Source organism: Rhea americana, unplaced genomic scaffold (genome assembly GCF_003343005.1).
Source record: "Rhea americana isolate MKP2758 unplaced genomic scaffold, rheAme1 scaffold_47, whole genome shotgun sequence".
Taxonomy (NCBI): Eukaryota; Metazoa; Chordata; class Aves; order Rheiformes; family Rheidae; genus Rhea; species Rhea americana.
The window spans coordinates 1,979,104-2,003,992 of record NW_028186612.1 but is presented as its reverse complement, the minus strand read 5'-3'; the positions used below and the strand labels follow the sequence as shown (position 1 = coordinate 2,003,992).

Genomic DNA, 24,889 nt, shown 5'->3' with positions numbered 1-24,889 from the left:
CTAGAGTTTAAAAGTTAAGATGCATGCAGTTTTAGTGAGAAAGAGGTGGGAAAGCATGAATCTATTCTTTCCTTTGGGCAGAAGGGTTCCCAAACCTACCGTTGCATTATGCTAGCCTTCAGCCATGCACCTAAGGCAGCAGCTGGCTGTACAAGCAGTATATCTCCTCCTCTTTGAAGTCATTTGCAGAGCAAAGTGGTAATGACAGCTTAAAACCTGAACGTTTGTCCTTGGGGAACTTACTTAAACTTAGCGTCAAAACGTGCAGCGCTTGTCAAAGAAGCCGTTCTTCACTGATGTAATTCCGTCAGCACTGCCACCAGGTAACTGTATGTGCAGTTTTAAATGATCAGCAGGGCAAGAAGGCATTGGCTAAAAGTTTTGAGTTAGTTAATTTTGAACACTTATATCTGAAGACAGTGCTATGTTCAGCAACAAGCAGAAATTGTAATGACTCATTAATACCCCCTTAATGAGATTGCTGTCTCTCACATCTATTTGTTCACTGTGTGCGGCTGCTGCAGGCCAGAACTGCTCTCCTTTCAAACATACTGTATGCAGTTTTATAGGAAGTGTATGAGCCCAGCCATCTATACAACTCCATCCAGTTCTGTTGAAGACCTCCTACTTACTTAGTATTAACCTCATAAACAAACTATAAGTAAAACTAGTTGCATGTCAAACCATCATCCTAGCAACTGAGAGCTACCACCCCATAAACATTTCTCATAGGCCTACCACAACAAGACTGAGGAGTTTCGGGGAAATTAGGCTATAATGTGCAAATGAGCTCTAAAATTAGATTCTCAGTGGAGGCATTTAACATAATGAAAGTGCCGTTTCTAACTGGCTAGACAAACCTGCCTTTTAAGAGCTAGCAGGGTGCGCAGCAGGAGAGGGGAGTGCATGTGCAGCAGCAATGACAGACCCAGTGCAGTGGTGACTTGCTACGGCTTCGTATCGGACTAAAGGGCTCCGGCAGCCTGTTCCGTTACAGACATTACAAGTGCCAACCCTTCGGCTCCAAGAGATGTTTTGGCTCAATTGTAATAATGACCAAGATCACAGGGCCTGGGGCTGGGACACTTGAGTGCAGAACATATTTCTTCAGTTCAGTTAGTTAGTTGTACTTAACTGATAGCAGAAGAAAGCAAATACAATGAAGAGATTAAGTATGAACAGTAGCAACAGGACAGCTATTAACTCCAGCTGCCCTTCCACGGGCCTGTTCCTACTTTTTTGGAAATTACTGCATCCGTAAGATGGTAGGACCCTTGCTTTGCTGGATATGAAGGTTATGAAGTGCGCACAAATACCTGCCACCATGAGCAGCAGAGGTGAGCTCTGAATCAGTGTGCATGGCTCAATCACACATGCTTTTCCCTTTAAGACTACACTAGTTTGTGGCTACTCATCCCTGGCTAAAGAAAGAAACCAAGTTCTGGCAGGCTGATCACAGGCAGGAGGCAGGACTGCTCCACAGCACAACTGAATCCAAGCCCCATCAGTGAACAAAAGCAAGAAATGTTTCCAAAAGTGTGTTTATTTTTTTTCCATATTCCATCCATTCTAACTGCTGTGCATCTGCAGCCAACCACATTCCCTCTGTATGAGAAAAAAATAAAAATGTGGTATCTACAGGTTAACAGTTACAGTTTTTATTACTCCATTCTAAAAAGAGTATTACAGCATTTTTATCTGCTGTAGTACAGAATAAATAAAGCCATATTAAAAAAAAAGTGACTAGATATTCTACACCAATGCTACAAAGAGATGTATCTGCAAATAGAAAAATATAAGAACCCTTGTTTACATATGGCTCAGTGGTTATCAGCAAGGGATGAACATAGAAAAAGACTGGGAGAAGTACCCTTGAAGTTGACTGCTTATCCARTCTGACCTTCTAGTTGACCCTGCTTTGAGCAGAGGATGGACACGGGACTTCCTGAGGTCCCTTGTTACTTGAACTTTCCTGTGATCCTAAAACTGTCGTCTTACCTAAATTGTCTTGGGTCACCCAACTACAACTGGACATTCATTCCCATTTCAGTACCTTGTCTCCTTCACCGGAGAAACCGAGCCAGGCGTGACAGACAGGAAAGGTTGGGTCACACATACATCCATGTCCTGGGCCTTTAGCTGGCACCAACTGCTCTTCCTCCATCTGACACACAGCCTTGTGGTCAGCTTCCGCCTCCTGCCATCCAGGGCAGAAGCCTTCAGAGGAACCTCTGCCCTTCAGCACTCCCCTCTTTGGGGACCTKTGCCTGGGACAAAAAGATGACAGGGAGCACACAGCCCTGGCAGCATGGAAGATGCAAGTGAAGCTGCTGATGCTTTCTTTACTGAGTAAGGTAAGAGGAAAAACTGGCTAGTTTGTTGGGGTGAGGAGAGTTTGCTGTGTGTTGGCAAACTGTCAACCTTGATACAAAAGGCCGGAGGTTTAAAGTGTTTTCTAGCTTATGTTTTGTTTAAAAACAATTAGTTTCTGTCCCATTACTCCCAGTGTCCCAAAGAGTTGTTGAATCTCCTTTGAACTTACTCCTGCTGAGCCACACCATCCTGCATGAGTTGGTCTGATCAGCAAAAAACTAACTCAAAGGTGAGCTGAGAACATGGAATTCAGAGTCACACTGCAAGGCAGCTTTCAGTTCTACATTCAGCTGAACAGAGAGCATGTGAGCAGGCAACAGGAAGAGGAGGAAACATCTCCCATCAGGTACTAGTCAGGCAGAAGCATGAAACACATCTGTGCCAGAGGAAATTGGAAAAAAAATAGTCTTAAATAAGTTCCTAATATTTTTACACACATACATGCACACACACACACGCCCCCAGACATCACCTGAACTACACTGCAGTCCCTCCTAACCCCAGTACAGCTCAACTATCTGCCAAGAGCCAGAGTGAGAGTCTGACTGAAGTCCACCTCACGGTCATGGAGAATCCTGGCTCCTGAAGAGAGGTACAAGCAATCCCATTTCCCATCTCTTTCCAAGTTCTGGCTTATTTGTACAGTAGCACAGAAAAGGTTCAGCTTCGGTCACTGATGGAAAGTCTATCCTGCTGTCACATTAGTTCAACAGTCTCTTGTTCCCCGTTTTCTTGTTGTACTATGCAGCCAACTTTGTTGTTGAAAAGACGAGACAGACTTCCCTTTTGAGAGCTCCGGCCCTGGGCAGACCTCTCCTTCTTCAAACGTCGCTTACTTCTCTTGCATATTCCCCGGATGTCCCAAATCCTTAGTGTGCCATCATGGGAAGCTGTATACAACAACTCATTGTGAATCTGGAACAACAAGATCACACTTAATACCAAACTCCACAGCTCAGAATCACCACAGTCAAACTGTCAAATGGCAGAGCAAACAGAGCCTGATCTTAACACTCRAGGCTCACTGCAAGAGTCTGTATAAATTATCGCAAAAGCTGAAGTGGAATGACACACAACCAAGTCAGGACTCATTTCTCAGGCACTTCAGAGCCCTAAAAAATAAACAGCATAGGTTATTTGTAACTTAAACCCACTAGCAATGCAATGGGGAACTAAACTCTTAGTGTCAGAATAGGCTCTACCTGGGAATTTCAGTGATGTTTTTAGACAGCTGATTTGAAGATCAAGGCTAAGGAAACATCAGTGGGCCGTGGAGGGTTTCAGGATGCTTTTCTTCTCACCTTCCCTCCTCCTTTGTAGTAAGCAACAAGTACAATTTCTCTTTCTAAATTTTTTGTTCTCCCAAACACTTGATTCTCCCCTGCACTTTGTTTCTTTAATAAAACATTTACTTCTGTTGGTAACACTTCCAGTACCCTCCACAGATCTCTATCATCTTTCCCTGTTGTTCCTGACTGCTGTGGGCTCTCAGTCTTCTCAAGGCAGGCCATGATAGCCAGCATCTCACCTGGCAGTCTCGTTTACAAGGGCACCACAAGCACCACGTAACTGAAGACGTATCGCCCATAACCACGAGCAGGCGATCACAGCTGACTATTAGAGCAGAGTCTACACACAATGCAGTGGCAGTGACAGTGGTGCAAATATAAGCACAGTATTCATTGCAGACACCGAGGCAACAAAACACTAGGAAACCCAATTRCTCAGTACCCAAAGGTTTGCAATTTAAGACCAACTAGCCACTTGCCAGTTCAGAAAAAAAAAATACAGAAGACAGGCATGTTTACATCTGCTGGTGCTTGAGATTGACTCCAAAAGGAATTTTATCCTCTTCCTTTTTTTCTTTTGGCTGTCAACCTGTCAGGAGCGCTTAAGTCTCATGTTCTTAATCAAAATCCTTATCCTGCACACAGCTTTYACTGAAGATTGTGATATGTGGAGATGTGGATCCTTAAATGTGCAAAGCGCCCATGGGATTCAATTCAGATTAAAACTCCACCCCCTCACACCTCCCCCTGATTTATAACTTAAACCATGATGCCAGTCTTAACACCACCCCAGGGATTACTAATTTCCCTTCTTTTAACATTTAAGATGCCATGAGCATAGGCAAGCAGAGACATCTCTGCTTTAGACAATAGACAAACAATTTTTTAAGGACTTCTAATTAACATTTAGAAAATTGTTAACTTAATGGCAGAGTCTCTTCCATTTGTCTGATGGGATGAGTCACACATTAGTACAGAGCTTCTTGTAGGATTTATACTTATATGTATACAAAAAAAAATGCTGATGGCTATATTTTATATACATACATATATATGGGGTAACACATGGAAATCACCACTAGCTCTTGACTAAGACCGGACAGGATGGTCACCAGGTGCTAGACTGTTAAGGAATGCCATACCCAGGGGAGTTAGGGGAATAAATCTATATAATATATTGTTTGAATAAGAAAATCTTTACTTCTGTTGGTAACATTTCCAGTTATGCAGCATAGAGCATTGCAAGTACTTCTCATCACATGGTCTCGTGACAGAAAGGGTCTCATGAGGTCAGAGTCCCTTCCCTGCTCCTACACAGGATCAGTTATATTTGTCTCATCCCTTATGGATGCTTGCCTAACTGATCTGAAAAACCTCTAATCTGAGGCATCTGACTGTCTCTTGAGACCCATTCTGTAGTTTCACTTACCCTTACTAGTATGAAGTAAAATCAGAGATTCTGTAAAATCAGAGAAAGGAAGATTCAAGACCATTACATTTTGCCTTATCCTAGAAAAATGTCGGACCTGAAGAATGTGGAGAATAGCTGGCCATACCAGTTCCCACAAACCAAATGAGGGAGCAATCACAAGTGAAAAAGCCCAACATCTGGGTCAGCAAAGAGCCCCCTTCCTTACCTGGATGCAGTTGATGATGAACTTGTGTCCTCGGAAGATCTTCTGCAGGACACCACTCTTGGAATTGAAAGCTCTTGCACAGGCATCACCGCTTCCTGTGAACACTGCAAAGCAACCCCACAACACAGCATGTAGCCAAATGTCAGCGGCCACATAAGGCCAGTTCACACGAGTTCAAAAACATACCAAAAACTAGCTCACTAAGGAACAAGACATATCATTTCTAGACTTGTTTCTCTTCTCAATTATACCAAGATCAGATAATTTTAATTTCCCCGACCCCATCAATTAGTGATTGAAAACAATCATTAGGCTTGTTTTTTTATTCTTATTTTTCAAAACACTGAATTTCCTTAAGTCTGAAGTTCCTACATAGATCAGCATTTCAATCCACACACACTTCAAATATCTGCTTATGCTCTTTTCTTCCGTATATATTTCTCTGTCTAAACATGCTTCAATAATTCTAACTTAAATAGGTAATTTAATCTCAAGTCAGGTGCCAAGGATTTCAATTAAGTTTTCCACTTGTTCTACCATATTTCCAGGATCCCAGTTATTACTACAGCAGCAGAAGTGAAGAAGATACTGCATCAAGCAACAGAAGTTAAGTACTCAGGCATCTGTACAGCAAAGCTTCAAACCACAGTAACAAACTCCTACCTCCCTTATATTAATAAAAGGACATTTGGCCTTAGCATTATTAAAACATACCATATTTTTCACCTATTTTCAACCACTTACTATCAATATATAGGGCCATCTCTGATGAAACACTACAGTTAAATCTTCTGCCCTTAAAGGTGAGCAGCATGCTTAGGCAGCTAGCTAGGCTTCGTAAATAATTTTAGAAGAGTAGATTTTGTCAGCAAAATCCTGTAGCTTAGGATCGTTGCAAGCAGCAGTGCCTTTAAGGGATTCAACGTCCAAGTTATAATCTCAATTTTGGAATCATACACGTGTTTGCAGAACTATTTGAGGGTTTGAGTCATAACTCGTGTATTCTATGTACTATAAAGTACAAGTGCTGTAAGAGTGGTGGAGGGAGTTGCTTTGTTTTATTAAATCAAGCATGACTGCAGATTTTGACTGTTTATCAGGTTTCTTTAGAGTATCTTACTAGGGCCTGAGAAGAATTTCTCAACACTTCAGGCTCTTCCAATTAGGCCCCCAGAACTGCTGCATCTAGAAACTGTAAGGCAGTGTTGAATATTTAGGTCATATATTTAGCAAYAGACCCCCAAAGAAACACATTGGTCTGCTTTAAGGGTTTACAAACTGCCTTCATAACACTTTCTCCTYGCTTACCCTAAACTCCCCAACTTTACCAAGAGATAAAAATTTCAAAACTGCAAAAAGCAATATATTTACTGATCCCTGCATTTCATGCCTTCGCAAAAGCCACTAACACATAAAGATTTGCAAAACTGAAGTGCTTGAATAATACAGATTCCTTATCTTTCGGGGGAGATCAGGTTGGTTTCCTAAGGAAAGGTRAAGAAATGAGCACTGTAGTGAATTCAGGACTTAACATGAGACAAACTAACATGCTGCCTACTGCCATCAACCTTCCAACGTCAACTTAAACAGCAGCAGGCTGGGTGCTTCCTGGGTGCACCTAAAGGATATCATCAAGAAACATCTAGATGAGGAAAAATCAACTTCATTTAGAGAGGCCAGTATTAGGGTCAGTATAACTGCAATTATTATCAACAAAATCCTGAAAAAGCACTTTGTCCCAGACTGTAAATCAGTAACAACAATGCACAGCGTAGAACAAAATATTGGGTGTTTTTTTTTCCCTTGAACAGAAATCACTTAATACCTATTACACACTCACAGAGAGTAGGAACCAATTAAAAGCTGCTCACATTTTGCAGCTGTCAGTTTATTTTAGCTACCACTATCAGGACTTTGCTTTTGACAGCTATCTTTTATGTCTTTTTAACTGTCACTCTAGATTTAGGAATTTGCACTTCTAAGTTTCAAAGGGAAGCTGTTGCTCTAACCTGGATGTAATGTTTAAATATATGCTTACATTTACACCTGCAAAACAAACAAACAAGCAAACAAAATCAACATTTTTATTTTTTACTTGAATTTCAGACTCTTGGGAGGGAGGATTTTAAGTGTTCCTTTGGAGCTTTTGCAATATGAAAAAACATAAGTTGAATTAAACTTTAATTGATGAAGCACATATTGTAGGAGACAAATAACGAGCATAATACCATTAAGTAAATTAGATTGAAAACCAGCTTTAATATTCCCCATGCTATTAATTACACAGATAGATTGGGGAAAGCCACTAAAAAAACCACATTCTAATGGTTCAGTTCTCAAATCTGCCTAGACTCTTTGTCCTATATAGAGCCATTTAAGAAACATACATATTTTTCCTTTCATTATTAGATTATATACTTTTATTTAGATTATAARCTCCCAAAGACTGGTTGCCTGAACTATTTATTAGATAGCAAAGCTAAGATCTTCTAACACAAAGTTACTACTTTTCAGCAGGGGTTCTCTCCACATTCCAGGGCTGATGCSAATGTGACAAATATAAAAAACGTGATTTACACTGAAGTATTTTCTTCATTTTYAAAAGACAGAGAATATATACATAGTGCTGATCCGTTCCAGGTGAGCAGCAGGAATTTTAAGCTACGTTAACTCCAACACTTTTGAAGTGAAAACACCTCAGATCACGTATTTATACAGTACCTCATAATCTTGTTTCAATTAGAATGTCAAGGTATAACTATAACACAACCAATCATAGTATGCAAATCCGTTTTTAAGGGGAAATGTCCTCTTTCAAAAATTGAARTGCCTCTAAATTGTATTCAGACAAGTCCCAAACATTTTTCCATGACATTTATTCTAAGTGGATCAACTCAACTCTCCCTGTTTGACACTTCAGCATTTTTGCATTTGATTTAAATAACATTGCAAACACTTCTATCACACTATCAAAATGTTCTTCACRGGTCTGACTAATTGCAACAATATTGCCTGCATTATACAAAAGAGAATATTATGGAAAAATAATGCAAGTGTTTGGCAGGGTGAGGGGAGGGAGAGAGAGAAAACCACAGAGTTGATGGGGACGGCATCTTGGAATKAAACTTTTCTTTGAGTCTAAGTTTTCTGTATGATGGTTTCTGACAGTCTGGTAAGTATATACTGACTGGATAAAGAGTAGGATCAACACTGGAACTTGCAGCTCTGGAGRTCTCACTAATTAAGGCAATAGTCTTTCCATTATAGCCTTTGTGGCATAAAGATTTGTTACTGGATCAGGCCAGTGTCAGCTTAGCACTCTTATCTTGCCTTTGGGTAGGCTTGATGGATTCAATGCTTGTCTTTTACGTTTAAAAAAGACAAAAAAAACTTCATTAAACTGCAATCTGCAGGTGCAGAAACCACTTTCTTCCAATGCATATTATCTTCCATTTGTCAGTCATTTATCAGCATTATACTGCTTATCTGCCAAGAGAGACATCAGGGCCCAAATGGAAACTATTCRTTCGGTGTTATGTGTGTCATAGCCAAAGTACAGAAATTAAATCAGGAAAGCACTGCAACTTTCTAGATTAGTTGAGGAAAGGCATTACAACCCCTGTAATCCATATGCAGTAAAGGAGAGAAAGAGTTGTTTGGGAAGCGAACGAAGGCACGTCAGGTCTAACGTCAGTGGCAGTATAAGACAAGGATGAAGCAGAGAGAGGTTCAGGCTGATAAAAACAGAGCTGCAGCCTTGCAAGCCAAACCCAGAAGCACACAGATGACATGCTGAAGGAAAGTCAGGCAARCGAGGGATTTAACGAGGAAAGTTTCATGGTCAGAATATACCATTGTATCAACAACAGGCATTTGCATAAAGGTATCACTATTAATAGGGGTATTGAAAGCAGTGAAGCTGAATCCCGAGCACTAGTAAGAATGCAAGCAATACCTGGCTACACCGGAAAGGTGGCCTGAAGAACGGGGAGAGGAAAGAGGGCAGATAAAAGGAAAAGAATTTCCAGAAATGAGTCTAGGAAGTGAGCAGASTTTGAACAGGAATCCTAACCCCTAGGAAAGAGCAGTGAGCATTTGAGATGTGATCCTGGTTTAGAACAATCCATAACCTGGTACCTACCAAACAGCAAAGGCAGGCACAGGGCTGCACGTTCAGCAGCAGCACTCGCTGTCCCTGGGTATGCAGCAGAAGCAGATTGACAAGATACCAGACTAGTGAGGCTAAGCCACGGCTGCACCAACAACTCACAGGCAGTTCAGGATTTAAACCCGATTTCTCAAGCCTTTAAAATTATAATATTCTCTATTAACAATCTTTGAGCAAAGGCAAACATCCAAAACGAGACAGGGGATTGCTGAACATAGGAAAGGCAACTTACAGATCCCAGCGTGGTATTTCAAAGTGCTAACGCTGTGTTTGTGAGCCTTGTACGTTTGGATTCGCTCCCCAGTGTCTACTAACCAGCACTTCACTGTCCTGTCCGCGCTTCCTGAATATAAATGCCGATTCACTAGCTGAAGGGAAGAGAAAAAAACATGAGCAATAGTCTCTTAGGCACGTTCATGAGAGAACTGCACTGAAGTGACTCATTCGAAGTCATCGTTTCTGACTGAACAGCCAATTATACAGAGTAAGAATTACACCTCGAAACAGAGGGATAGTGAGCAAAACCAATCTTGCATTCTTCACGATCACGTCTCCCATGTGAATTTTTGGCCTTAAAAAACAGCTTCCATGTTTCAGAAGATGAAAAAAATAGCCCATCTGCTGGTGCAAGCAGGTAAGATTTCATCAAGCTTAATAATGCTTTCTCTATTTCCATAATTAGTTACATTAATAGAACCTCAAAAATCTAGTGTGCTTTGCAGAAAGTACAGGTGGCAAGAACACTAATCAGATCGTATGTTTCAATTAAAACAAAAATTCCAAAATAATTTTGAGTGACAAAGAGAGTAAATCAAAAACAAAATCCCACTCAACATAAATCACAGTTTACAGGATTAGTCTGCACAAGATCAATATTTAGAACTATTTCTTCCTTGAAACTGTTTTGTATCTGTATTTCCACAAGTCTTTCTATAGTATCTAAGGATTATAAATCACCTATTCTCCCGTGGGATTCTCAACGTCTTTCAATCACATTACCTTCTGCTGGCTGTAGTAGAGCAATCCTGCCTACAAATCCCAAGGACGAATGGGGGCCGGTGGTACTAGTCATTCTGCACCTTGTGTAAGCTCACAAGGGTGGAGGTGGGGTTTGTCTTTTTTTCTTTCCATATAGGCAAGACAGAGAGTGGCAAAGGGAAGAATTCCTATCTGCACCATGCAGATGGGGGATGGAGACAGACGGAAAGCGAGGGGCCTGCGCAAGATTATAAAACTAGCCCGTGCACAGCAACTACATGAGACTTCTGAAATCCAAAGCTCAGCAGCTTAGCAGAGAAACTCTCCACAACGTAAAGAAAAATCTTTAGGATTTTTCTTTACAGAAAACAAACTAAAGCTTTTTCTTTACAGAAAACAAACTAAAGCTTTTAGCAGCCATCACTGCACACAGCTCTGCCTGTATACACCTCCAAGTCAAAGACTGGCTGGACACTTCCCATTTGAAGGCAGTATAACAAAGTCAGTCGGTCAATCACGCGCTCTCCCAGCAATCCAGGTGCTACAGTTTGACGTAAGTCTTACGGACTTGTGACAATCTCTACATCAAACAGACAGAAAACAGGTGCAGAGACAGGAGGGAGAACCAGAATTTACATAARGAGTAAGGACATCTTGTTTCTCCTGCAGACGTACAAACCAGAAGGCTGAACTGACCAGCGGACCACTAACCCCTTACGCTCCTCAGATGTCTCCAGGAACCCTGCAAGGCACTGGCTGCTGAACAAGTAACAAATCAACCTGACATGGGTCTTGCTTTATGTCACTTCCCGTGGTCCAGCTCTTCCCCCCCACCCAGATTATTATAAACCCATGGTCCCCATTCTGCATGCTCTGTGAGGTGGATGTTTTCGGTTCTCTCCCCTCCCCACCTCCATTCCCAAAGAGAATCACCCCATTGCCAAAAGGCATCACTAATGAGCTYTGCACAAAAAGCATTCACACAATGTTGTAAGAACATCCAACAATTTGTATTTATAGACATAAAGCATTAATGTGATGGGACTACACTGAACTGTGTAAGGAAGGTGCACAGTCAGGCCAAGACTATCACTGGACACAGTTCCCACCAGCCCGGTTAGAGCAGTACATGCATAGCTTCCTACCAGCAGAACTTGGCCCACAGGACAGTTTTCATAGCTAAACATCAGGAGGTTGTAACACACATACCGCTGTTAAAAGCCAGCAGTAGTTTGAAGTGTCASATCTCATTACATTTGAGCTGCGTTAGCAATGGCATTAATATTACCTCTCAATGAGGAAAGAGAAGGAATGACCAGCCTAACCCGRGGAAGGTAACYCGCCCCTGAATTGCAGGACTCAACYTGAACAGGCATGAAGAACTTTGTCACACCACACCTGCTAAATGCGAGAGGCTGTTTTGAGTTGGGGTCCTGCTGGGTTGTTCTTGGCCAATTCATTGCATTTCTGTTCCAAACAGCTTGCCAGCAGCATCAACCCACCCACTGAACAGGGGAAAACACTAAGTTWTAACCTCCTGCAGGTAAATGCCACTCTGTGTTCACGGTACATTAGCTTACGCTGCTTGATTTCTACATTTAAGTGGGTGTATAAATGCTGGAGCGAAAGAACAGCAGAAACTTGCCTGGATTTGCTTCTTTGCRAGATACAAAAATGTGTTAAATGATGTGGGCTTACTCAGTTAATTTATGACATCAAGATCTTAAGAGCTGTAAAAGCTTCCAAGGCCCAGCCAGTCATCTGGAGAGATGGACTGCACACCCACTGTCCTCATAAAATTCAGAGCCTCTGTGCCACCCAGACTGCCCTGTGGTACACGTCTATATACTTTCCTTCCCCATAAGCAGGTGAGCACAGTAGCAAAGGATGTAGTCATTCGTACTCATATGTACAGCACTGGAAAGCAYCTTCCTCCTCAACCATGCTCAGAAACAGCAGTACCAAGAGGTTAAACGAGGATGTCACAGACAAAGTCTGCAGCAGAGCCAGCAGCAAAACCCAGTACAGGCTCTGACAGTCACACAGCCTCTCATTTCCAAGATATTTTTAAAACACTGAGCACAAAATAGCTATCAGTGGGGAAAGCCATCAAGCGCTATCACCTCAGGCTGAAGCTGTAAATCAGCTCTAACTGTAGTGATATGATGCAGGCATCATCTCATTTAAATTGATGCAGCTGTCTACAGCTGAGATAGCCCCTTATAGCCACAGTAGTCTAGAGAATGATTCATCTCACCCTGAAGGAAATGTCTAAAATAGTCTGACCCTTAAAAACAAAGCTATTTTGTCCCACTGACAAGAATAGCCACCTCACTTGTAGCTGTCTATATCAATTTAGGTGAGGTAACTCCCACTTCACTTGACCAAAATTAGGTCTAGTTTACAACTTCACTCTAAGCTACAATACGACAGACATCTGTATTTAAATCAGACAAATCGCACACAGTGCCCCCAGCCCAAGCAGATCTCACTCTCTGTGTAACTATAAGATAAATTATCTTCCATACCATATAGATGGGAAAAGCAAGATGCAAGGCAAGTGAAGTCCATATCCAAAAAAGAAGTTGAAGCTCATGGCATGCTAACTCTTGACTGTCAAAATTCCAGAAAAAGCCCTTATTTGGGAGGCTGATTCTCCCTCTCCAATGCACAGGAAGCTTTATAAGCCTCCAAGCAGTTGTTACAAGCACTAGTGCACAGAACATAGTATCCCTGAAACTGGCCAAGAGTGAAATGAAAATCAGAAGGGGTTTTCTCTGAAAAGAGCAAGACTGAAGCATCAGTTCAATCTGATCCATGTCAGAGCAGTATTTTTATTCCAGAGCCTTCTCTGTGAGCTTGCAGGAAGGCATGAGTATCTCTCAGCACAGATACAGCAAGGCTAACTCTACCTCTGCAAGACTGGAACAGTGCAAATACCCTCAYGCTGGTTGGGCTCAAGCCACCTTCACTGTGGAAGCAGTGGATGTTCTAGGATCATCCAGCAGGCCCTTGGCTCCTGTAATCATTTTTTCTTAAGTRATTACTATGTTGAAAACTATCTGAGCAGCTCAAGAGGGAGGCTTTAACACAGATCCCCCTGCTCACTTCCAGCCAGGTGTCCAAAACACTGACAGGTTGCCTCCTGCTTACGCTCCTTCTAAGACTCTTGCTAGACTCCTCACAATGAGTTGGCTTCTCCTGTCCTACAGTCGTGGCACTCTCCAAATGGACTGAAAACTCCTTAGTTTGAAGACGCCATTTAACCCAGATTACCAGCTCTGCTAGACTATTGGACAAACAAGCCCGTTCCCTTCCTTCAAGTCACGTTCCTGAAAGAAAACGTCCACAGTTGCTGTTCTTTGGGCTAAATATCCTTGCTGACATGTGGGAAGCCCAGAAGATCAGTCCCTTCTTGGGAGCCAGACAAAGCATAGTGACTTCTCTACCAAAATGCCAGATCATTCTGCAGCYTGGGTAAGAGCTAAGCCTTTCAGATGCTGAGACTGGCATCCATTTTTGTTTACAGGCACCCAGTGGAGTTAGCCCAGCAAATACTCGTCGATTTACAAACTGTAGGACCGTAATTCCTGGRCCTTCTTTTTCCAGCTCAAAAGCTCCAAAATCCATACCCAATTCCCTAGCCCTCAGACCTATCCTCATTAGAGAATTTAATTTTCATATGATTTAAAAGGAAAGACGYAAAATTTCACTCAATATTTTCCAAGTATACCAAAGTTTGACAACTCTTGGTTTAAAAATGATCAGTAGATACAATTACATATTCTAATCTGCCAGTGCCTAGAGAAGCAGTGATCCTTTCAGAGCTGTATTTTCCTTGGCTGACTTTAAGGAAGCTTTGTTCACTTTGGCTAACTTCCCAACAAAGCTCCTGACAGGGAAAAACATGGCAAGGCAAGGACACCCATAGCACAGCAAGAACACAGAACAAGATCTGCAGCTCAGATCCTAATGAGCCGACTGGACACTTCAAACCTACGTAGCTTCAAAAGAATAAAAAGCTGATGGCAATCAGATGCTCAGTTTTAAAGCCTCAGCCAGACAATTACTGTATCAATATCTGTAACTCTGGCCTGTTCATTTTTCTCATTACTCTGAGAGACTTTGCTTTGAACCAGACAAAACTCAGAGACATGAATAGAACAAATTTGTCTTAATCCCCAGGCCAAAACACTGGAGATGTACTATTCCATCAGAAAGTTCAGACTGGCTTAACACTAGCAAAGTTACAGGCAGGGGCAACATATAGATTGCTAATGCTGAAGTAGGTACTCATTTAAACACAAAAACCCTCATATTTTATGCAACTCTGACCTTGGCTGTAGCCCCTAGATGCTCCACTACTCAAATAAATGAATAGAAACAATCTAATTTAAGGTTGCTTTCTCAAGCCGGAAATGTCCCTATTGCTCCACAAACTTGGTTGAACTGAATATATGCAGCAGCTTCATTTTTACCTGTATGAATGCCAGAAAAATTTTGGAATAGAGCTGTTTAGCAGATATTTCAATCTATGGTTTATAGGAGTGGACTTTGCTGTCTAAATTAACCTTTGCTCTAAGGCACAATCTACCTCTCATCCAAGGAGATGCAATCATCTCTCTGATCACATTTGGATACATCCTCTTTCTGAAGGTCAGTGCATTCAGGCTCATTCTGAGGAACTCGAGTTCACATTATCAGCCACATTTCACACTGCTGGTTTATTCTTCCCATCAGGGTCAGTATTCCCACAACCTGTCTGCTGGGCCTTCAGTTCACAACCACTTCTAAGTTAAAAATCACCAACTGGACCAATCTCAAGCAAGTCTTCAGCTGAGTTAGCTTTTCGGGATCCCATTCAAACCACATTCATTTTAACAAGCTAAAGAACTCCTCATGGGCAAGAGAGAGTTCTTTTTTTTCCTGAGATTCCATCTAGAATGAAGTTTCTGGTCAGATCATTACAAAATATTTTTTCAGCTTCTCTGCTGTATTAATGGTCAAAGTAACGGTCCTGGAAACATATTTCTTTTCTACAAACAGGTGCTCTACACATTCACATTCCTCTAATTCACATCTTCATCCTTGGATGAATTATGCAAGCATATACAAGCACAATACAAAAACTATGTGCACTTAATTTCATTGCTAACTGGTGTGACAGGAGAAAACATTGTGTCCCTGTGATCATTACAGTTAAGTGTATAAACAGAGTTCAGGCAATGGCTTTGTTCAAAGCATTCTTTTCTTTTAGTCAGCTTTAAAAGGCAACTAAAGGGAATGGTCCCGACAAAGGATCTTTTGCAGAACTAAAGCAAGTCCTTGCCCACTCACGTCCATTTACAACCCCTGTTGCAATTTTCATCCTAGTAAGAATGCTTGCTGTGGTATCCAAGCTAAATTCCAAGCTGGATCATTTCTTTCTGCCAACTTGCGGCAGTACAATTTTGATAAGTACTCACAGAGGCTGAGCAACCAGCAAAGGACAAAGCAATCCTTGTGAATAGTCTGCAAAACCACTCTGGAGACATTTATAACAACATTTACCAGTACACATTTAAGTCAGGGTTATTCAGCCTATTGTAGACAGCTGTGTTAAGGAAAATGCATGTTTGATTATTAATTAAAAATATTGGTCTTTAGCCAGGCCTGAAGTTTTTCAGTGAGAGAACTAGAATGAGCCGTGAGACTCCTCTCAGCCCACCCTCGCTTTTTCCCATTGCTTCCTACAAAAATCTCATCACCAGCTCTTACATGCAGTGTGAACAGTCAAAACAGGTGCCACCCCTTGTCTGCCAAGCTAACATTACATTACAGGAGAAATACAGAGCGAACACTTCCAGCTGCCCCACTGCTTGTTACCTTGCTGGAGGATACGAGTGAAGTAGGCAGCCAAAACATCTAGTACACACAAAACTCTTGCTGCGGATACAAAGTCTAGTGGCAAAACTTTTGCCAGTCCAGCTTAGATAGTGAGGAGGAAGGAACAGAAGTATGGCATTAGAATCACCTGGCACCTGCAGCAGGACTACTTTGACAGCCAACCACCTGCAGCCATTTCAGCTGGTAACCACCTACAACAGGGACCCAAAGGACCTTAGAGCAACTTGAGAGCATTCAAAATCTGCACRTGGCATCACCTCTTTGCTTTTTATACGCCAGCAATGGAGGAAAATGGAGGCGCAAAACAGGGTGTGCTTTACAGATATTCACCTATAGTGATTCTCCTAGGAAGCCCTGGAAATTTCCATTCACTGCTACAGGGCCACTATTGGTATTCACTGGAAAGCAAGGAGAGCTGACTGGAACAGTCCAGACCTATTTGGTAGCAGTTTGTAACATCCTGGGGCATTCCTGTAAATAACAGTACATTTTAAAGTTAGAGAAAATATGGCCTCAATATCCAAACTTTTCTTGTTCTGTGTCCAGGACAAGAGCTCACACTGCGCATTTCTCAAATTTTTTGAAAGGGCAACCTCCCTTGGGGTCCCTTATTTGAATAAATAAAACAGAAATAAGTTTTCATTTTTTCCCTTTAGTTTCTCCACACTTTATACCAGCTGCAGAACAGCTAGCTACCTTTAATTGCTGGTACCAGTTCAGCTCTTCCAGGATAAGGGAGTGAAAATTTGGTGTAATTAGTGGCTCTCTCCTCTGCTGTGAAGAAACTGAACTACTGCCAACAATTAAAGTTGTTTGCTGGCTAATGYGAACAATTCACCACTACCTCCAAGTCTTTCCTGACCCACAGTTGAAAAATACTATCCTAACTCACTGCCATAGACTGCAATGTTGTCACAAAGCAGCCCTGGGCAACAAAGGTTCCAAGACCTTTTGGAGAGGAAAACATGTGAAAAATAATAAAAAACACTCTATTCAGGAAGTTTCCATTCTGTTGTAACATCTTTGTATAGATCCTGGTGATTGACCCCTTTCGAAAAGAATCAAAAGACCATGTGGGCTGTGCTGAGAGGCAGCCAAGTGGAACAGAACAGCTAGTGTTGCACCCAGTAAGGAAGAGGGAGGAATTAGGAAAGATCCCCAGGCTAAAGTTACTCAACAGCAATACACTGCCTATTTAAGCTGGGACAGGTTTTAGAGCCCCAAAAACAAAATGCTGTCTTTGGGGGCAGTATGTACCCCAGCTGGACTCTTCTAGCCTCTGATGTCAACTGGTGATGMGAGAAGTGACCGGCTACCAGTTACTCGCAGCTACAAGAAGAGGATTTGGCCAGGCCTGTTGCCAGCACAGTCTTGGCAGCAGCAACCTTGTACACTTTGAATTGTTCAGGTTTTCCAAATAGATATGTTGGTTTCGCTTTTCTTCTCCCCTACAAGAAGGTCTGTTTAAAACCGTTGTTTAACTCTGTGCTCACAAGTGGAGARGCATCGCTCATCCCTGAGCGCTCAAAGAGCGTAATTGAATTTCCCAGGYTTCTCGGAAAGGGTCAAGCTAGTTTTGTGTAACAATTTTAGTAAGAACCCGATTAAATTAAAGCCAGCTCTGCTGCTGCCGATCTGTGCCTTGGAGAAGGGTTACAATTAAACAGTAAAACATAGCGTGACACTAAGAACAGCAACAGATTTACTTGAGCATCCTCAAAATACATTACCACAACATCATGAAAACAAGCTTTAACACAGAGAATTTACCCAAGCAAGACAAACATTACTCTACAGCAACATTTGTTTTTTTCCTCCCCTCTAAAACTGAAGAAAAATGCAATTCCTTCAGTGTTATTGGGCTTTCAATCTGCTAATTATCAGCTGTGACTATTTTCTTCAGAATCAGAGACATTTATTAAATAGATGTTTAAAATGCATACTCTATTCTGCGTAAAGGAGAAGCAATTATGTTCCACAAAACCAAACAAGGAGAGCAGTTACAGAACTACTGTCTGATGGAAATTAATATGGCACAAGTATTTAAAAACATTTAGGTTTGCTGACCTGACATGAAGTTACAGATCATCCTATAGCTCTTTAAATAGTTCACTACCATTTTCTGGTGTATAATGGAATTTATAGGACAAGTACTTGTGCCATAGTGTACTTGTGCCCTTTTCCTTCTTCATCTGCCTAACCTCCTTCCCTCTTCTGCAGCATAAACAAGCCTGGTAATGTTCACCAGAAAAAAATACAGAGAAAAAAATGATACCGTTCTTCAGGTCACATTATTTTTCCCCTCTCTCCATTACTATTTTCCTGGTTTCTCTCACCTATTCTCTACTTATTCATTTCCCTTGCCCATTCTCTTGTCCTGACTGTCCCTTAGTTTCTCTCTTTCTTTTCTCAAACCACGTCCATGTGTATTTTTTAAAGCAAGGTTTCTTTCAGTTTTATGCTTCCCTAATACCTTCAGAAAAAGGAAAAATTTTARGCGAGAGTTATCCAGTTTACTCTGATTTTCCCTCTCCCCTCTTTATCTGATCCTACATCCATTTCCTTGCCTCAACAGCAGCTCATGTTATTTTTCTTCAAAGACTGATGATCCTGCGTATGCAATCCTACTCAAGAACAGTGCTCCCAGGTACRGTACACATGAATTTCAAGACTTAAGAGGATTTTACTGAGTTAGGAATTAGACTGAAACAGCTCCTAGATGCAGAGAGGATACTAGGAAGCATTTCAGGGAAAAAGGAGTTGTCTCAAGGTTATAAAGTGAGATTGTTTTGTTACTATATGAATGTTTAAGCTTACCATTTGTATGCTGTCTCAGAGTTTCTTCTATGGATGAAAGGACAATCGAGACTCACAGCATATAGAATATATAGAATATAGTTACCCCCTCGAACGGCTCTTGAAGAACACTCTATTCTTACCTCTAGACAAATTACTGATCCTTGATGCTCTTTAAAAACTTTCAACTGCTCACCAGTGACAATATTCCATGTTCGAATGGTGTAATCCGTGCTGCCAGAAAACAGCTCCCTGTTTGGTGCGTCAAGTATAAGGCATAAGACAGCTCCAGTGTGTCCCAGTAGAGTCTGGTAACAGCGCCCACTAGACACCCACCAGACCTTAACAGTGCAGTCTGTGCTACCTGTCACCAGGAGGTCTCTGCTCACTTTCTCCTCCTCTTCCTCTTCCTCCTCCTCCTCCTCAAGAACATCCTTGGAGGAATAGTGAGCTAGAGTCAGGACACAGTTCCGATGGCCCCGGAATTCCTGGATTTGTTTCTCCTTGTCCACGCTCCAACAGCGGGCTGTCCTGTCATAGGAGCCACTAAAGAGATAGTCTTTGGCAACTAGGATCCTGTAAAAAATAAAGTTTGCGTGTATTTATACTATCATTCTTTAATAACTATATTTTGTCACAATTCCAATGCCAAGAACATTGAAGTGTTGAATTGAACACCGAATGGCAGCATGACCACCACATATACAACCTTGATTCATCTTTCCTGTTTAAAACAAATTATATATGAAAACACTTTATTTCTCAGGCAAAACTGTCCCTTATCTCTCCTTCTGAAAAATGAGGCCCCTTATTGAGGTACTCCAATGTGCACATTGCAGTATTGTAGCTTTGGGCATTCAKATTTCTCAAAAATCTTTTCCAGCCTGCACTAATACTTACTTTCCACAGGTTATATAGTGCTAAATAATGTTTTTTAAAAAATAGAACTTTTTTTTAATTCTAAGCTGATTTCATAGGTCAGTTTATAAATAATTATTTACTAAAAAAAACTGTAACTGAGAGTCTACAAAGATAATCATCACTCCATCAAATAGACAGATTACAGAAACATTAACATAGTTAACGTCACTTAGCCCAGGATCTCAAAAAAGAGCACCCTACTCACTACATACCTGAAGAGCAAAACAAAGACTATAGTGCAAGAATCCAACTTACTAGGCCTCCACAATAATGAGGTGTAGCTGGCCAAACATGTAACATCAGAACAATCTCTACAGTTCATACTTCCAAAATGGAAATAGGGAATACGACAACCTGTCTTCTTTGTCAACCAAAGGAACCTCTGAAACTTTTCGAACTGTGAACAAAGTCACCCAAATAGGGAACACACTTCCCACTTGCTAATTCAAGCAATTTATCAGGCCAGGGCCAAAATACAGACAGAGGCAGCCTTCCTAACTATTTAAAGAATCTAACTACATATCAGACACATTTTTAGCTTAGTAAGGAAGGGAGGGAAAAAATGAAAAAGAAAAAAAATCGATCTTTGACTGCTCTATTTTTGATTAATTAAATCCATTCCAACTATTTAGAGGCACTTTAAATTGACAGGCCAATCAATCGTGCACAATCAGTTTAATATTAAACTCAGTTTGCACAAGTAGGAATAGAACTTCTAAAAAGAACCCTGCCTTTATCCCTCTTACTGACACAAAGGCTTGACATGATGTTTTGAAATCTTTTTATCAGAATCATCTGTTATCAATTGAATAATTTCTTCTGGAATTCCATTCCTAGTGCTGCATTCAATTCCCCTGCTGTGTGCCTTTCCTTTCTCTCCTATCCACTGTCTATGGATATGTCAGCACTGTTGCTAGGAAAACTAATGATTACAGCACAAAACACGTGTAGCATGCACTCAAAGGTTTACACAACTCATTTTCTTGGCATAGTAATGGAGAATTGTGGTAAAATGACAATATAYGCGAAAACAAGTTACAGGAACACAACACACTGATCTTAACAGAAGAACTCCACGGAACCAACCTGTTAACAATCGACGTGTGCCCTCGGTAAATGGCCAGGCACTGGCCTGTCACCACATCCCACTTCCGAATGGTATGATCTGCGCTACACGTGAAGGCAGCCTCATTTTCCAAGTGGCAAAAGGTGATGTAACTTTCATGTCCTAGAAATAACAAAAGGAAAAATGAAGCTCAATCACAATGTGTGCAAGCAGAACAGRCTAAGCAAGCTTTTCAGTTTAACTAGGAGAAAAATATAACAAACTGAATTCATCTTGATCTAAAATCCCAAAGCCACATAGATTCTGAAGCTCTAGTTTTAAATGTACAACCACGTATTTCACATTTAAGGACTTGTAGAAAACAAAACATTTTTACTTAACAGTGGAAAATTCTTCTTCACTGGTAAAAGAATAAGTGAAAGAAGGAAACTGTAAAGTTTCACCAGCCAGGCAACTAAACAGTTCTATAAAAACATACAGAGCTCAATTAGTATTAGTATAATAAAACTCAGATTACCAAGTTTAAAACCAGTAAAAAATGTTTTTTTTTTTAAACAAAGAAATGGTTTTGCTTCCTTCTTCTGAGGGCAAGAAAAAAAAGACTGCATTTCAACTCAACCTATTGATTGTCAGGACACAAAGAACAGCATGAAACTAAAGCAAGAGACTATGAAAAAGGTGATYATGAAGAGACATTAGCAAGTTTACCAGCAAGTTTAGTTTTATTGTCCAAGCTGAATGAAACACACAAACAAAAAACATAACTTGTAGAAAACGTTTATCTACGTTCCCTATTATGACTAATAACATGAGAAAAAAAAATACAATTTTCAATATATCAGTATACCTTTATGGAAATAACACAGCAAGATAGAATAAGAACATTATTATTTACACAGCATTCAGAAAGTGTTGGGGCTCTATAGTTAAAATAGAAACAAGAGAGARACAGTAGAAAAATAGAACTGTGTTGTACAATAAAGAGATAGTACAAAACCAAGGTAAAAATCAGGAGGAAAGCAGTAAAAGTTAGGTTCACTGACAGTATTGAAAACAGATTTTAATACTACTGCTGCAGTTGGGGTCCCCAGCATGTAAATGACACAGTTCTTTTATCTACTGGAGGCCTGACCGTGCCCTCTCCCTTCCTATGGGTTCTGCTTACACCTYGAATCATTTCTGCTCAGTTCAGCCCTGAACTAAAATCCTTTCAGAGTTTTCAAAAATTAAAACAGAACTTCTTTGCATTAATGACACCTGGAAGTCCTCCCTGTCAAATGGCACGTGGCTTACCTGCAATAACACAAATATACCACAAGCTCCAGAAAGGAAGACATCTTAATGAAAGCTATCATAATGAAAGTCTCTTAAGAAAACAAAAGATGGCTTGCAGAGTTAACAGTGAGATAAGACACTCTTTTGGCTGCCAGTTCATTTCCAGACCAGGCCACTCAAAAGCTGTTATGATCTGAGGGTTCATTAACAACAAATGAAAAACGAGTCGAAGGCTTTCAGTGATCAGTAAACGAGAATTCACATTACAAACACACACGGAGTCTTGTTTTCTCTTAAGGAAATTCACCAGATGTCCGAAATTAAACAGATCACCAGGGTTGTAAGTGAACTACACCCATCCCCATTTCTTGTGAAAAATTTCCACAAAGCAGCTTACTTGAGGCAGGTTCCAACCACCAACAGTTTTCTCACGGCATCATCTAACCTTGCTTTGAGAAGATCAAGACATCTTGATTACTCCAATGCAGTCTCTCAGTCAGATTTTAAACATCAATAACCTTCGAGCCCCACAAAGGTCACCAAACCCCGCTGTGGTAGATAAGACCCAGTGCTGGTCAGATCAAAAACAGCCACCACAGAAGTTTGTTGGTTATGCTCAAGTGGAAGCTCGAAGTCCTCTTTGTGTTACAGGTATAGCTTTGTCATACTTACAGCTTTTAGAATATTAATTTATGTAAGTATTGTGTGCATGCATAAATATAAAATATATACAACAATCTGATTCAATGGACAGTTCACAAAGCATCTGACCAACATACTTCAAGGTTTACCCGAAGCACTAGCAGTACGTAGGCCAGATTCTGAATATTGTCCAATATACTTCTCTTTCTAGTAAAGAGTTAATGGGTGGTTTAAAAGGATTTCTAATCCGAAAGCAAATGCAGTGAGTTTTCCAGGAGACATAAGAACAGTAGGATATGGGGACAAAACAATACAGTCAAAAAAAAAAAAAAAAAAAAAAAANAAAAAAAAAAAAAAAAGCCAAGAATAAAAACAAACAAAAAAATCACAACATTTACTTCTCGAAGACAAAAAGGATCAGAAACGTCCAAGAGGGTGGTCTTTTTGCTGCATTAAGAGAAAAAGAACACGAGTGTGGGAGAACACAGGCATCATCTTTGATCCATGCTCTGGCTCCTGGCTGTGTTCTCTACAGAGTTTCACTTTTTTTTTTTGTAATTATTCAGATGTTAGCACACATATTGTAAATTTTGTTAAAAAAAAATGCAAAACCAATTTACAGCAGAAGAGTCCAGCAATCTGTATTTGACACATGAAGATACTATGCTCTATGGAAAAATAAATCTTATTTAGTAAGGTTTGTTCCCAGACTTCTGAATAAAAACTTCTAAATAAAGACCATCTGGAAAAGGAGATGGTTAAAAGGACAAAAAAGAAAAATAAAAGAAAAGAGAGAGAGAGAAACTAAAAGCCAAGATTTCATGAGGGTGCGAATCAGAGGGCTTCCGGAAAGAGACAGCAGTTAGGCAATAGCTGTGTTCTGCATTTTGTGGAAAAAAAAGGATTCATGTCTTCACTAGTGCTGGCAACTTTTTTGGGGGGTTGAAACAGCTTCTGCTCAGCATCMTAACCAATTCTGAGCAAAACGAACAGGAAAACCAAGCTCGAGCCGGGCTGCTCAMCAGGCTGCAGGGGCCGAAGGCGGCCAAATCGCGCCGGCCGACCCGTGCCGCCCTTCAGACCAGGGAGGAAAAGGCAGGTAGAAAGCAGCAGTACCTTGGAGGTGGCCGCGGCACTGGCTGTCGGCGGTGCTCCAGAGGCGCGCCGTGCCGTCCTCGCTGCCCGTRAGCAGGCGCTGCCCGTCCGGGCTCAGGCTCAGCCAGTTGATGCCTCCCTGGTGATCGGCGCAGACCTTCACGGCCGAGCCGCCGTTCCCCATGCCGCCGGCCCGGCCGCGCCGCAGCCTCGCGGGCCGGATCAGCGGCGGAGGCAGAGGGGCTCGGGGCCGCCCAGCGTCRCCCGCCGACCGCCTCCGGCCATTGCCTCAGCTGCCGGCAGAGCCGCGGGGCGCCAGCGGAGAGGAGCGGGGCGGGCTCCGCGCTCAGGCGCTCCGTCCCCGGCGGGCACGTACGCYCTCGCCGCCGGGGATGCCCCGCGCCGTCGGATGCCTCCTCCTCGGCAGGAAGCGGAGCGCTGCGGCGAAACGCGGTCCCCGAGAGCACGCACGCTGGGCTGCGCCGCGCTCCGCGGCCCCGGCAGAGCCGCTGCTGACACCTGGCACCGCGGGCCCTCCGCCCGGCCGCCCCGGCGCGATTTTTATCTTATGTTTTTGTTGTTCGCGTAGTTGTATTTTAAGCAAGCTCAAGGCCACGCCGGGGCAGGCGGGGAGGCAGCGGCAGGGACGCCCTGCCCCCGGCAGCCCCCCGCATGGCGGCCGCGGGCTCCCCTCAGCGACCCTCTCCCCACACGCCGGCGCCCCCCCGCGGCACTTACTGCCGGCCCCGCGCCGCGCCGCTCC

At 41.9% G+C, this 24,889-nt stretch overlaps 1 protein-coding gene and 1 long non-coding RNA gene across 3 annotated transcripts; one reads left to right on the top strand and one right to left on the bottom strand.

The window, feature by feature from the left end:
* Positions 1–1,525: 1,525 nt before the first annotated feature.
* Positions 1,526–24,837, bottom strand: WDR86 (WD repeat domain 86). Of its 2 annotated transcripts, none has more exons than XM_085316457.1 (6): positions 24,148–24,837; positions 21,135–21,276; positions 19,271–19,703; positions 9,700–9,835; positions 5,300–5,403; positions 1,526–3,288 (listed from the first exon to the last, which is right to left on the bottom strand). In XM_085316457.1, exons 1-6 carry the CDS (start codon positions 24,308–24,310, stop codon positions 3,070–3,072), a joined length of 1,197 nt encoding a protein of 398 aa, XP_085172583.1. In that variant the 5' UTR covers positions 24,311–24,837; the 3' UTR covers positions 1,526–3,069. The 2 variants fall into 2 exon arrangements, with proteins under 2 accessions (XP_085172583.1, XP_085172584.1); XM_085316458.1 differs by lacking the exon at positions 1,526–3,288 and adding an exon at positions 3,295–3,485.
* On the top strand, positions 9,835–11,312 carry LOC146589287 (uncharacterized). The gene is made up of 3 exons (XR_014897207.1): positions 9,835–10,101; positions 10,839–10,998; positions 11,115–11,312. It is a non-coding gene; the product is annotated as an uncharacterized LOC146589287 (long non-coding RNA).
* Positions 24,838–24,889: the final 52 nt, after the last annotated feature.